The 12,412-nt window shown below is 61.2% G+C and overlaps 2 protein-coding genes and 1 long non-coding RNA gene across 4 annotated transcripts; 1 reads left to right on the top strand and 2 right to left on the bottom strand.

Moving 5' to 3' along the window:
- Window positions 1-2,524: 2,524 nt before the first annotated feature.
- LOC134165759 (chymotrypsin-C-like) lies at window positions 2,525-4,224 on the bottom strand. Its single transcript, XM_062622850.1, has 8 exons — window positions 4,068-4,224; window positions 3,861-3,952; window positions 3,684-3,781; window positions 3,471-3,596; window positions 3,228-3,364; window positions 3,006-3,151; window positions 2,688-2,837; window positions 2,525-2,596 (listed from the first exon to the last, which is right to left on the bottom strand). The coding sequence occupies exons 1-8, from the start codon at window positions 4,105-4,107 to the stop codon at window positions 2,579-2,581; spliced, it is 807 nt and encodes a 268-aa protein (XP_062478834.1). The 5' UTR covers window positions 4,108-4,224; the 3' UTR covers window positions 2,525-2,578.
- A 519-nt stretch (window positions 4,225-4,743) lies between these two features.
- EFHD2 (EF-hand domain family member D2) lies at window positions 4,744-12,347 on the bottom strand. 2 transcript variants are annotated; one of them, XM_062622852.1, is made up of 4 exons: window positions 12,242-12,347; window positions 5,975-6,122; window positions 5,687-5,821; window positions 4,744-5,562 (listed from the first exon to the last, which is right to left on the bottom strand). In XM_062622852.1, the coding sequence occupies exons 2-4, from the start codon at window positions 6,086-6,088 to the stop codon at window positions 5,428-5,430; spliced, it is 384 nt and encodes a 127-aa protein (XP_062478836.1). In that variant the 5' UTR covers window positions 6,089-6,122; window positions 12,242-12,347; the 3' UTR covers window positions 4,744-5,427. The 2 variants fall into 2 exon arrangements, with proteins under 2 accessions (XP_062478836.1, XP_062478835.1); XM_062622851.1 differs by lacking the exon at window positions 12,242-12,347 and adding an exon at window positions 10,398-10,623.
- Window positions 6,552-7,254, top strand: LOC134165765 (uncharacterized). The gene is made up of 2 exons (XR_009965641.1): window positions 6,552-7,091; window positions 7,183-7,254. It is a non-coding gene; the product is annotated as an uncharacterized LOC134165765 (long non-coding RNA).
- Window positions 12,348-12,412: the final 65 nt, after the last annotated feature.

Genomic DNA, 12,412 nt, shown 5'->3' with positions numbered 1-12,412 from the left:
CTTTGTGTTTCCTCGTCTGTTCTGTGCTGTGAGTGCCAGCTCAGCATCTCCCAAAGGCTTCTCTGAAAGGGGAAGAGCAAGAAAAGCCTCATTCATGTAAATGTTCATCTTCCTGCTGCTACTGGGAGCGTTTCACACGTGGCCATGCGAGAAGGCAGCGAGTGTCCTCTTGAGGCAATCGGCATTAATGCAGACTTACAGAGGAACCTGATGAGGATCCCTCTGAATCCCAGAGCTGAGGTCAAGCGCTTGCCTTGAGGAGCTGCTGTTGTGGTGATAGTTTTGGATTAGAAACTCGGGATGGATGTGGGATATTAGGGAGAAGTGTCTTCAGAGACACTGGGGAGATGCAGCTGCCATGGGGTATGTGGGGAAGGGAAGTGTCACTGTGCAGAGCCGGGACAGGATGGAGAGCTGATGGGTGCCCCCCAATTGCATGGGGCATTTCACAGTCCTGGTCTGCTTCAGCACAGCAAATGCACCTTGTGCTGTGCCCCTGTGCCTCCATGCTGCTGGGGGAGTGAGGGAGGCTTTGGGAATCACCTGTGGATATCAATATCAACTTGGGCCGCTCCTCTACCCAATGTGGTTTACAGGGGTCGCCTTCTGTCAGCATTACAGACACATGGGCAGTTCCAGCAGCCACACCATGGTGCTTTGTGTCCCCCTGACACAGTACAGCCCCAGCACACCCCACTTGTCCCTCGGGCGTGCTGGATGCTCACACAGCCACCCCAGGGATTCACACACCCCAAAGGCACCCTGCTGGCCTCGCTCAGGTCACACACCAGCCTCGTGGCCACCCACCACTGTGGGGTCTCACTGCGAGCCAAGGCTTAGCCGAGTCTCATGCAGGGACTGTGACTCTCCACCACCTCCTGCAGGAGGGGACATCTTTCACTGGGGTGAGACCCATCCCAGAGGGTGCCAGTGCCAGGAACGGTCCTGCTCCCTCCCCACCACCACTGGTTCTGCAGGCTGTGACCCCCAGGGTACCAGCCCAGTGCTGCAGTGATGCCCAGGGCTCCCACACTCACCACACCACCTCTGAGAGGGGACACGGTGCCCAGGTGGACACATAGATGTGACATGAGAGCTCGTCTCGATGTGACTGCAGCACCAGGCAGTGCCTCCCACATGTTGGGGTCCTGCTCCCCAGCCTCTTCTTCCCACCCCGAAGAGCCACCCCTGTGGTACATGGTCCATCTCCACACGTCCTCTGGGCAGGTCTTTAATACCCAAGGGGTGATGTGTACAATCCCTTTGCCACAGCACACAGCACCTCCCCCCCCCAACTGCTGCCCTCCCCATGTATCTCTTCACCCACTAAACCTCTGGCCGTGCTGTCAGGTGTCACTTGGTCCCCAGAGGGACCCACAACCCTGCCCCAAGCAAGCCACAGCCCAGGCAAGTGGCTCCCACAGCCTCGGGGCTCACACCACTGCTCCTGAGCCCCACTGCAGGTCCAGTGCAGGCGATGGCATCGCTCCCCAGGCTGGTGCTGGTGCTGGTGTTGCTCAGGCTGGTGGCAGCATCACTCCTAAGCTGGGCACCATCCATCACATCCCCCGCTGAGGTCGAGGCACCGCCATCCATCATCCTCTGCCACGAAGCTTCTCACTGGGCTCAGCACCCATGACAAGGTGACGGCAGCACCGCAGTGCTGGTGGGCAGCTCTGCTCGGGGGCTCATGGTACAGCACCATCCGCAGCCTCTGCACACCCGCTCCCACAGGCACGGTGCCTCCTTCCACTGCAAAACCCCACATTCCTCCTATGGCAGCCCTGGCTCCTCCTGGGGACCCCCCGGCCAGGGTGCAAGCCCCACACTGCCAGACCCAGCACCCACCTTGTTCCTCCAGACACTGTGGAAGGAGACCCACAGTGAGACACTCAGCTCCTGGGTCATGGCGCAGGTCCTGCAACCCTCCTCCCTGGACCAGTCAGCCCCCCAAGGACCAACCCTTGAGACCCCCACTGAAATTTACCTGTCCTCAAGTAGCCCAGGGCCAGCAAAGTCCCCTGAGACAGAACCAGAGAATGAGAGAATGGTTTGGGTTGAAGGGACCTTAAGGCTCATCCAGTTCCAACCCCTGCCACGGGCAGGGACACCTTCCACTAGAGCAGCTTGCTCCAAGCCCTGTCCAGCCTGGCCTTGAGCACTGCCAGGGATGGGGCAATCACCACCTCTTTGGGCAGCCTGATCCACTCCCAAGGACAACCAAGGCCCCTAAAGCACTTTGGAGCTGCCGCATCCCTCAGTGCTCCCCATGGGCCAACTGGCTCCCTTAGAGGCCCCCAGTCAGACCCCAGCCCCTCTCCCCCAAACCACTAGCAAAGCCTTGAGCCCCTTGGTGCTGAGGGCATGGATGCCACCCCTGCTCCCCACAGCTGCAGCCTGAGCTTGCCCCAGTGCCCTCACTGAGCAACGTGGGGACCCTGCAAACCCCGGCATCCCCAGCCACAGCCACAGGTGCCTGCCCCCAGCTCCCCCCCGCTCAATAACCAGACCAAGCGAGACCAGCTCAGCACTTGTGCCTTTATCACACTCGAGACGCGCTGCCCCTCGCGCCGCATCTTCAGTTGCTGCTTATTGTCTGCCAAGGACAAGACAGAGGGGACATGGCAGCGAGCCCCGGCGCTGGGCAGGGGCAGCCCCTCGCTGGGGGCAGAGCACGCGGCACCCACCTCGTTGATCCAGTCGATGTAGGCGGACACGCGGGTGAACACCGTCGGCTTCCTCAGCGTGTTGCAGCCCAGCGCCGAGCCAAAGCTGACGATTCCGGCCACCTCCCAGCGCCCCTCGAACGGGCAGTTCAGGGGGCCTCCGGAGTCCCCCTGTCCCCATGGACACAGCTCAGTGCTCGCCCTTCTGGACGCTCACCTCCAGCCCCTCACCTCCCCGTGCTTCCCATGGGGTCCACAGCCTCGCGCTGCCAGCCCTTGCTCCTCGGGGGCAGAGACCAGTCCTGCACCCACCTTTGCCACCCCCTGCCCAACACTCACGTTGCAGCTGGAGATGACACCATCGCCGCCGGCGCACACCATGCTGGGGAGCACGTAGATGCCCCACCAGCTCCACTGGGAGCAGGTCTCATAGTCCACCACGGGCAGCAGTGCCTGCTGCAGGACGTCAGCCAGGGGCCCATTCGCTGCCACGAGAGGCACACATCACACCCTGCACCCGCATTGGACCCCGCTGACTCCTCCCCACGGACCCCCACTCACTCCAGAGCCGGCCCCAGCCGGTCACATAGCAGGGGTAGTTGTTCTCCAGTATCTGCCCGGCGGGCGGCAGGCAGGCCACCTGGATGGTCTCACTCTCCTGCACCTCCTCTGCCAGCTTGATCAGGGCGATGTCATTGCTACGGGGAGAGCCGAGCCATGGGGACAGGAAGATCAGGTTCATAGGGAAGCGGAACCCAGCCATAATACCCCCTCCATCCATCCCTGACCCATCCCATCCCATACACGATGAGGAGGGAGTTCCAATTCTCGTGCACGATGATCTTCTCCACACCCACAGCCACCGAGCCCTGCTCTTCCTCATCCGACAGGACCTGCTTGCCCAGCACCACGCGGTACGTCAGGGTAGAGCTTCCAGGGGCATAAACAGAGGTGTCAGTCTCCATAGGCATCTTATCCCCCCCTGCATGGGCCCCTCTCTTACACCCCAGCACCCACCTGATGCAGTGGGCAGCCGTCAGCACCCAGTTGGTTTCAATCAGGGTCCCACCGCATGTGTGGTACCACTCCCCATTGCTGCTGTACTGCAGTGAGATCTGTGACAGCAGAGGCACAGCATCACTGTGGGAATGTTCCAATCCCTGCCCCTATCCCCATCCCTGCATCCCCCCTTACCTGCCATGGCCAGCTGTGGGGCACAGCATCTTCACCACCCACCACACGGGGGACATGCAGCGATGCCACGGCCGCCTGCCCGCATCCATAGGCTGGGTGACACCGGCAAAGGGACCTCAGCGGCCTCCTGCACCCCCTGCCCAGGGTCACAGCGGCTGCCGGGGTCCCAAGCCCCTCACCCCATCCCCTCCTGCACCCCAGACCCACCGTAGCCCAGCAACACAGCGAGACACAGAGCACCCAGCATGGCTGCAGCCGTCCAGAGTGCATGGAGGGGCCACTCACCCCCCTTATAGCACCCCAGGACCTTGGGGTTGACCTTCCCCTGGCCAACATCTGGTGAGTGTCCCACGCTGGGGGCAGCTCCTCAGCCCCATTGCTCCATCTTATCAGCCCCCTGGGAACAGCCACAGCTGCCCATCCAACGTGGCACAGCAGGGACGCCTGGGGACACACAGGATCCCTCCTGGGGGGGCAGCTTGCAGGCAGCCCCCCCGCCACACTGATCTCTGTGGTTGCAGGCAGCCCAACTGCCCCCAGCTTCCAGGGTGCAGCCTCCAAACCTGCTCCCCCATGCACCACAGGAGTAGGGTCTCCTTATCTCATGCTCCACATGGCCAAGGCCACCCAATACCCCACAGGCGCCCTATGGGGCAGGGGGGGCAACCCCATAGCACAGGGATGCTGAAGACCTTCAGTAACACCCTATCTGGATCATGCCCCCGGTGCTTCCTATGCTGATGTCCCAGCACCTCCATGGGTCATCCTGCTTCACCACCACCCGCAGCAGTGATGGGGTGCCTGCTCCCCATGTGGCTCCTGCCACTACCATGGACACAACCAGAGCATGGCTGCACCTCAGCCCCACACACAGGCACCCAGCTTAAGAAATATAATATTTATTTGGGATTAAAATAAAAACCCAAAACACACAAAACACACAAACACCCCCCGTACAACCACCTGGGGTGACACCGCGGGACAGACGCATCGGAACAGCCAACATGGGAGCTCACCCAACCACGTGTGGCTACAGCACTCATCCTCCTGGGCCAAACACAACATGAAAACACAGAACAGCCTCAAGAGCCAGCAGCCACCTTTGCACACAGCTTCAGAACAGAGACACAGCCCTCGGGGGGCTGCACACCATGGGAGGCTCCCACCCCCCGGCACTGCACACACGGACCCCTCCGGCAGCAATGGCAACAGGCACCGAGTCACTGTGACCCCCCCGGGGAGAGTGCCCGAGTCCTGCACGGTGCATGCACAACACAACAGCGTGGGGACAGCACCCCCGGGCACGGCTGCCCCGGCAGGAGCAGCCCCTGGCAGGGACACGGCGCTGTCACCCCTTGGGCAGGGGCAGCTCGGCGAGGGGGCTATAGAGGGGTATGAACAACACCTACAGGCAGCACAGCAGGGGAAGGGAGGGCCGGGCGCTGTGCCGAGCCCGGCCTTTGGGCAGTCACAGGCACACAGCTCGGGCATCGCTCCCGTTACAGTCAACACGTGGCATTCCCAGCTCCAGGCACCGCACACCAGTCCTGCCCGGCACTGTGCCCTGTCACTGCTTGAAGGTGGATTGGAGCTCCTTGAATGCTGCTTTTCTCTGCTTCATCTCCTCTGCCTGCTTCTTCTTCTCCTCCTGCTCTGCCTTGATCTCCTCCTCGAAGCGGCTGGCATCATGGATGGCTTGTACCTGCCGATGGGGACACATCTGGCTGGGGCCACCAAGACCCCACCAACATCTCCACCCGCTGCTCCCAGTGAGCTGGCACCAAACCACCCTCGTGCATCACCACCCTGGGTATGGACATCATTACCTTGGCCTCAAAGAAGTTCTTGGCACCTTTCACGCCCTCTGTGGAGACGTCGATCTCGGAGAGCCGGGCCAGGGCATGCAACCCACTGTCCTCCTGCAGCTCTCCTGCTGCTGCCTTGCGGAAGATCAGCAGGAACTGCAAAGAGAGACACTGGTGTTGGCCCCTCCAAGACCTCAAAGCCACTACAACACCCTCTCCGTCACCTTAGAACCATGCGAAGCCCAGCACTGAGGTGAGCAGCACCAGGGGTACCTTCATGCCAGTGTGGAGCCCTCCCCATGCCCTTACCTCCCGAAAGCTGAGCTTGCTGTCCAGGTCTTCATCCACTTCCTTGATCATGTTCTTCAAGCCCAGGTGCGTCTGTGGAGCCCCCAACTTCTCCATCATCAGCTTCAGCTCCATCAGGTCAATGAAACCATCTTTCCCCGCATCGTACCTGCAGCACAGAGGGATGGTCCTGTCACATCACTGAGTGTCTCCTCTGCCCGGGGAGCGAGGCAGCAGGCACAGGAGGAGGTAACAGCAAAGATATGGGCACCGACACTCCCAGGCAGCTCGCCAGACCATGGGAAGCTGCTGGCAAACCACTAACAGCCCCCAGAGCATCATCTGGGATCAGCTCCGCTTCCATGCGGTGCTTGGCAGGAGAACCCCTACAGATGCTGCCAAACCTGCTGCTGGCTCCCTGGGCACGGGGCCCGAGCACACCGCCACCTCCTCACTGTGAGATCTCCAGGTGATGGCTCCTGCCTGCCCAGAGACCCTCAGCATCCATCAATGCGCCTGGGCTTGGCCAAGAAGTCCAGACTCATCACTCTCCATAGCTACCTGACAGGAGATTGTAGTGAGGTCAAGGTCGGTCTCTTCTCCCAAGGAACAAGTGACAGGACAAGAGGAACCGGCCTCAAGCTGCACCAGGGCAGGTTTAGATGGAGCTGAGGAACAATTCCTTCCCCAGAGGGTGCTCAGGCATTGGAACAGGCTGCCCAGGGCAGGGCTGCAGTCACCGTCCCTGCAAGTGTTCACACACTGTGGAGACGAGGCCTCAGTGCCATAGGTTAGTGCTGGCCTTGGCAGTGCTGGGAATGGTTGGACTGGATGCTCTTGAAGGACTTTTCAACCTCATTGTCTCTATGGCTCTAAAGGGGGCAGGCTGGTAGCGCGAGGCTGTGGACCCCATGGGAAGCACGGGGAGGTGAGGGGCTGGAGGTGAGCGTCCAGAAGGGCGAGCACTGAGCTGTGTCCATGGGGACAGGGGGACTCCGGAGGCCCCCTGAACTGCCCGTTCGAGGGGCGCTGGGAGGTGGCCGGAATCGTCAGCTTTGGCTCGGCGCTGGGCTGCAACACGCTGAGGAAGCCGACGGTGTTCACCCGCGTGTCCGCCTACATCGACTGGATCAACGAGGTGGGTGCCGCGTGCTCTGCCCCCAGCGAGGGGCTGCCCCTGCCCAGTGCCGGGGCTCGCTGCCATGTCCCCTCTGTCTTGTCCTTGGCAGACAATAAGCAGCAACTGAAGATGCGGCGCGAGGGGCAGCGCGTCTCGAGCGTGATAAAGGCACAAGTGCTGAGCTGGTCTCGCTTGGTCTGGTTATTGAGCGGGGGGGAGCTGGGGGCAGGCACCTGTGGCTGTGGCTGGGGATGCCGGGGTTTGCAGGGTCCCCACGTTGCTCAGTGAGGGCACTGGGGCAAGCTCAGGCTGCAGCTGTGGGGAGCAGGGGTGGCATCCATGCCCTCAGCACCAAGGGGATCAAGGCTCTGCTAGTGGTTTGGGGGAGAGGGGCTGGGGTCTGACTGGGGGCCTGTAAGGGAGCCAGTTGGCCTATGGGGAGCACTGAGGGATGCAGCAGCTCCAGAGTGCTTTAGGGGCCTTGGTTGTCCTTGGGAGTGGATCAGGCTGCCCAAAGAGGTGGTGATTGCCCCATCCCTGGCAGTGCTCAAGGCCAGGCTGGACAGGGCTTGGAGCAAGCTGCTCTAGTGGAAGGTGTCCCTGCCCGTGGCAGGGGTTGGAACTGGATGAGCCTTAAGGTCCCTTCAACCCAAACTATTCTCTCATTCTCTGGTTCTGTCTCAGGGGACTTTGCTGGCCCTGGGCTACTTGAGGACAGGTAAATTTCAGTGGGGGTCTCAAGGGTTGGTCCTTGGGGGGCTGACTGGTCCAGGGAGGAGGGTTGCAGGACCTGCGCCATGACCCAGGAGCTGAGTGTCTCACTGTGGGTCTCCTTCCACAGTGTCTGGAGGAACAAGGTGGGTGCTGGGTCTGGCAGTGTGGGGCTTGCCCCCTGGCCGGGGGGTCCCCAGGAGGAGCCAGGGCTGCCATAGGAGGAATGTGGGGTTTTGAAGTGGAAGGAGGCACTGTGCCTGTGGGAGCGGGTGTGCAGAGGCTGCGGATGGTGCTGTACCTTGAGGAAACAGCCTCAAGCTGCCCCAGGGCAGGTTTAGATGGAGCTGAGGAACAATTCCTGCCCCAGAGGGTGCTCAGGCATTGGAACAGGCTGCCCAGGGCAGGGCTGCAGTCACCGTCCCTGCAAGTGTTCACACCCTGTGGAGGCGAGGCCTCAGTGCCATGGGTTAGTGGTGGCCTTGGCAGTGCTGGGGACGGTTGGACTGGATGATCATGGACTTTTCAACCTCACTGATTCCATGATTCTCTGTCTCTCACTGAGCCTGCTCACAGACCCTGGCAGGGACAACCCCTCAGACCACTCCACTGACCCCTCCATCCTCCCACTACCTGAATGGAGCTGGCAGCTCCCCGTGTCTGGGTGTAGTCCTGGAACCCTGCAGCACAGCACAGGGGACTCCTGCTGCAGAGCCAGCACAGCTCCTCATCAAACACAGCTCCACAGGGCAGACGGCTGCATCTCCCCAATACCCCTCCATCCTCAATGCAAGCCTCACCGCTGCACCTCACCCAACTACCGCCCCTGGGCACCACACGGGAGGAGACCCTGCAGGCAGCCCAGGGCCATGCAGGAGTGTCCGAGCAGCTTCACCCATCACGAGCAGGCTTTCTCCTTTCGGTGGCTGACTCGTGCTGTGCCTGCGGCGCTGCAGCCGCCTCGCAGAGCACCAGGCTCAGCACGCCGCAGGTCTGTGACTCATTTGTACCTTCCCTGCTGCGGTTTCGCTCTGTCCCTGTCGCCTTCCTGCTCTCCCACGCTGTGGGGACTCTCTCACAGCACTTGGCCCTGCTCCCCTCAGCCTGCTGCTGCTGTCAGCCCGGAGGTGGGCTGGGGGAGCAGCCCCAACGTGCTTCCTGCCTCCGAGATCCCTCTTGGAGCATCACACACAGAGTTGCTCTGCAAATGGCAAGTTTGCCAGCCTGGCCCTGCTCTTTCATCCCATGCAAGGCATGCCCCAGCTGCAGGGCACTTCCTTACTCTCACTCCCCTCCTCTCTGCTTTCTGGGGATGCCGGCATCCCTCTGCTTCTCCCATGCGGCACCATCTCCCCCCTTCAGGCAGCAAAACCCCTCCCACACTTTACACCATACAGTCAGATCATTGCATTGCAAGGGTGACAAGGGCACACGGCTCAACAGCGTCCTTCCCTTGGGAAAACCCCCTTTCCAAGCTCCCAGACCGCCGCGGGCTGCCTCACGCTGCTCCTTTCGCTGCAGTGAGGCACTGCAAACACGTCTGCTCCGTGCGCCTGGCTCCTTATCTGCGTGGTGCCGGCCACATTCCCACCACACGCCATCTGCACCACGATGAGCTCCCGTGCTCAGCATCACCAGATGGGTGCTCTGGTCTTGGGGCCCCTAAGCGTGGTTGTACCCTCACCCCAGGCTGCATCCAAGAGACTGTAAGCAGCAACCAGCACATCTGTGTCCGGGTGGAAAGAAGCAGGGAACAGGGGGGCTCTTGCACTGCCTGCGATGCTGGCAGAACATTGCCTGCACCTCAAACAGCCCCCCCACCTTGTGCCTTGGGGCTCGCTGCATCCAGCCCCTCCACTCTCTCCAGCAGTGCCCAAGCAAGAGCCTGCAGCACATCTACACAGATTTCACCCCCGGTTTACACCGGATGGGGCCAGAGGCAGCAGCACACTGCAGGATGCTCGCTCCTCTCCATGCTCCCTACAGCCACGCTGCCTTTGCATCATCCATAAGGATACTCCGGGCCATGCCACTTGTCCCCCCGGCACATCCTGGTGTGACCATGGTTACAGACACCGCAATGTCAGTTTTCCCCTGGAAATTTCCAGGGATCGATGCCAGGTTCACCCCGGGCAGAGCCTGTGCACCGAGTCACGCTGCACCGTGCGTGGTGGCACGCAGTGAGGCTGGGGATGCTGGGGACGCACCGAGAAGTGGGAACTCCTCGGTGCTGCAGCAGGGGGAAGGCAGGGGGGGGTCCCTTGTGGTACGCTCCAGCTTTCCCGGCTGCAATACAAGGTGCCAGGGTCACTCCTGCCAGGAGATGGGGGGGGACCCGGGTCCCTGTTGCTGAGATTTGGGGTGTGCAGGAATCTCTCCTGCAGGAGCTGGGGGAAAGGTATCCCAGGCATCCCCCTGCAAGGAGCTGTGGAGGGGGGAAGTCCTTGGGATCCCTTCTGCAAGGAGTTGGGGGTATCCCAGGCATCCCTCATGCAAGGGATGGGGAGAGCCTCCTACGAGGAGCCAAGGGAACCTCCTGCAAGGTGTTGCGGGGGTCCCCCCGCCGGTGCCCGGTGATGCCGCCCGGCCGCCCCCGCTCTCCCCGGTACTCACTGTCGGAAGAGCCGCTCCATGTCGCGGAGCTGCCTCCGGGAGAACTCGCGGAACTCCGCGGCGGGGCTGAAGACGCGGCGGCCGCCCCCGGGCGAACCCTCGAACGCCGCCCGCCCCAAGGGGCTGCCCGGCCCCGGCCCCGGCTCCGGTCCGCGGCCCCGCCGCCCCGACAGCTCCTCCGCCGCCGCCGCCATGGTGCCCGGATGGCCGCGCCTCCACGCCCCGCCCCGCCGCGGGGGGGTCCGGGCCCCTCCGCCGCTCCGCTGCCTCCGCAGGCCCCCTTCGGGAGAGCCCGGGCGTGCAGGAGCCGTGCCCGGCGCTCAGCAGGGGGGAGGCGGCTCCCACGGGCTCCTTCCAGCTCCATCCGTTACTCCCGGGGGGGCGGCATCGGGAATCGTGGAGCAGCCCGACCCCACCAGGCGAACCCGCGGGAGATGGCTGCAGCACAGCCCGGCAGGGAATTGTCAACCCTGCCCAATGCTGGGCTCCTCAGAACGAGACAAGGAGATGCTGGAGAGGGTCCAGCCGAGGCCACAAGGATGCTCAGGACTCTGGAGCATCTCTCTCATGAGGGGAGATTGCAGGAGCTGGGCCTGGTTAGTGCAGAGAAGAGCAGCCTGAGAGGGGATCTCATCAATGCACATCAATAGCTCAAAGGTGGGCGCCGGCAGGATGGTGCCAGACTCTTTCCAGTGGTGCCCAGTGACAGGATGAGGAGCAATGGCCACAAACTAAACCACAGCAAGTTTCACCTCAACATGAGCAAGAACATCTTTCCATTGAGGGTGTCAGAGCCCTGGCACAGGCTGCCTAGGGCATTCCTGCTTCTCTGGAACCATCCCAAACTCGTCTGGATACGTTCCTGTGTGCCCTGCTTTGAGTGGCGCTGTCTTGGCAGGGGACAGGACTGGATGATCTCCAGAGGTTCCTTCAACCCTTATGATCCTGTGAACCTACACAAGGGAACCAGGTCATGCCTTGCCCCAAAATCAGCTCAGGGCAGCACGGAGCTGGAAGCCCACAGCACATCAAGAGGGAAAACTGCCATGGCCAGAGCCCTGCAGCACAGCCACCAACCACATAATGCACCAGAAATTAGGCATCAGCCACAGTGTGCCCACAGGTGCCCAGCAGCACATTCACAGACGCTATGATTCCTGCCTCAGCCCCTCTGTGCTGTTTCTCACCCTTTGACTTCTATTACAAATACCAACAAAACCCCCAAGGGGCTGTGCTCACATCCACGTTATCCTTTGCTGGAAAGCTCTGCAGAGAACTCTGCATAGGCTGCTCTGAGCAAAGCAAAGTGGCTGTGGGCAAATGGGCATAGGAGCTCCCAATTTCCCTCAGAACACCACTGCTCCTCAGAAACTAGGGGCTGCTCCTCTTCTTCCCTTCCCACTGGTACAGGGACATTCACTGTGGCTCCAGTCAGTGATGCACTCCTCTGTTTCCATTCTGCACCATGCCTTGTGCTCCAGCTCCCCAGGGCACCACAGGAGGTGGAAGTGCAAGGGACAGTGTGGGCCGTGCAACAAGGCTGCTTCAGAGGCAACAGGACAGGACCCAGACGACTGATTTCACTCATATAGTCTGTACAATGGGCTCTATTCACACACACAATGTGTACAATGGGCTGTATCCACACCACCTTTTCTACTGCCATACATCACACCACACACCATGGGACCCATACTGCAGGAAAATAAGGTCCTACACCAGCATGCCCTGGAGCTATGGGATTCCAACAGGGGCTCCTCAAAATGCACCAAAGCCTTGTACTACATCGGACATTAGGAAGTCCACAGCACAATGACCCATTCCCACTACAGACCTTCACCTACCAAAGGCCCACGTGGTGCCTCTCCTATGCACTTCCCATCTTGACAGCTTCTGCTGTGCACTGTTTGGCCTTCAGCTTGCCCGAGCAGAAAGGCTTCTTGGCTCCAGCCTGCAGAACAGAAGGACATCAACACCACGTTCATGGCCCAGACCCCTCTATATAGCTGCCTACA

This window comes from Pezoporus occidentalis, unplaced genomic scaffold, assembly GCF_034315485.1.
Source record: "Pezoporus occidentalis ecotype Australia unplaced genomic scaffold, CSIRO_AGI_Poc_V1 ctg249, whole genome shotgun sequence".
Taxonomy (NCBI): Eukaryota; Metazoa; Chordata; class Aves; order Psittaciformes; family Psittacidae; genus Pezoporus; species Pezoporus occidentalis.
Note: the sequence above shows the minus strand (reverse complement) of the source record. Positions and strands in the feature narration are given on the sequence as shown.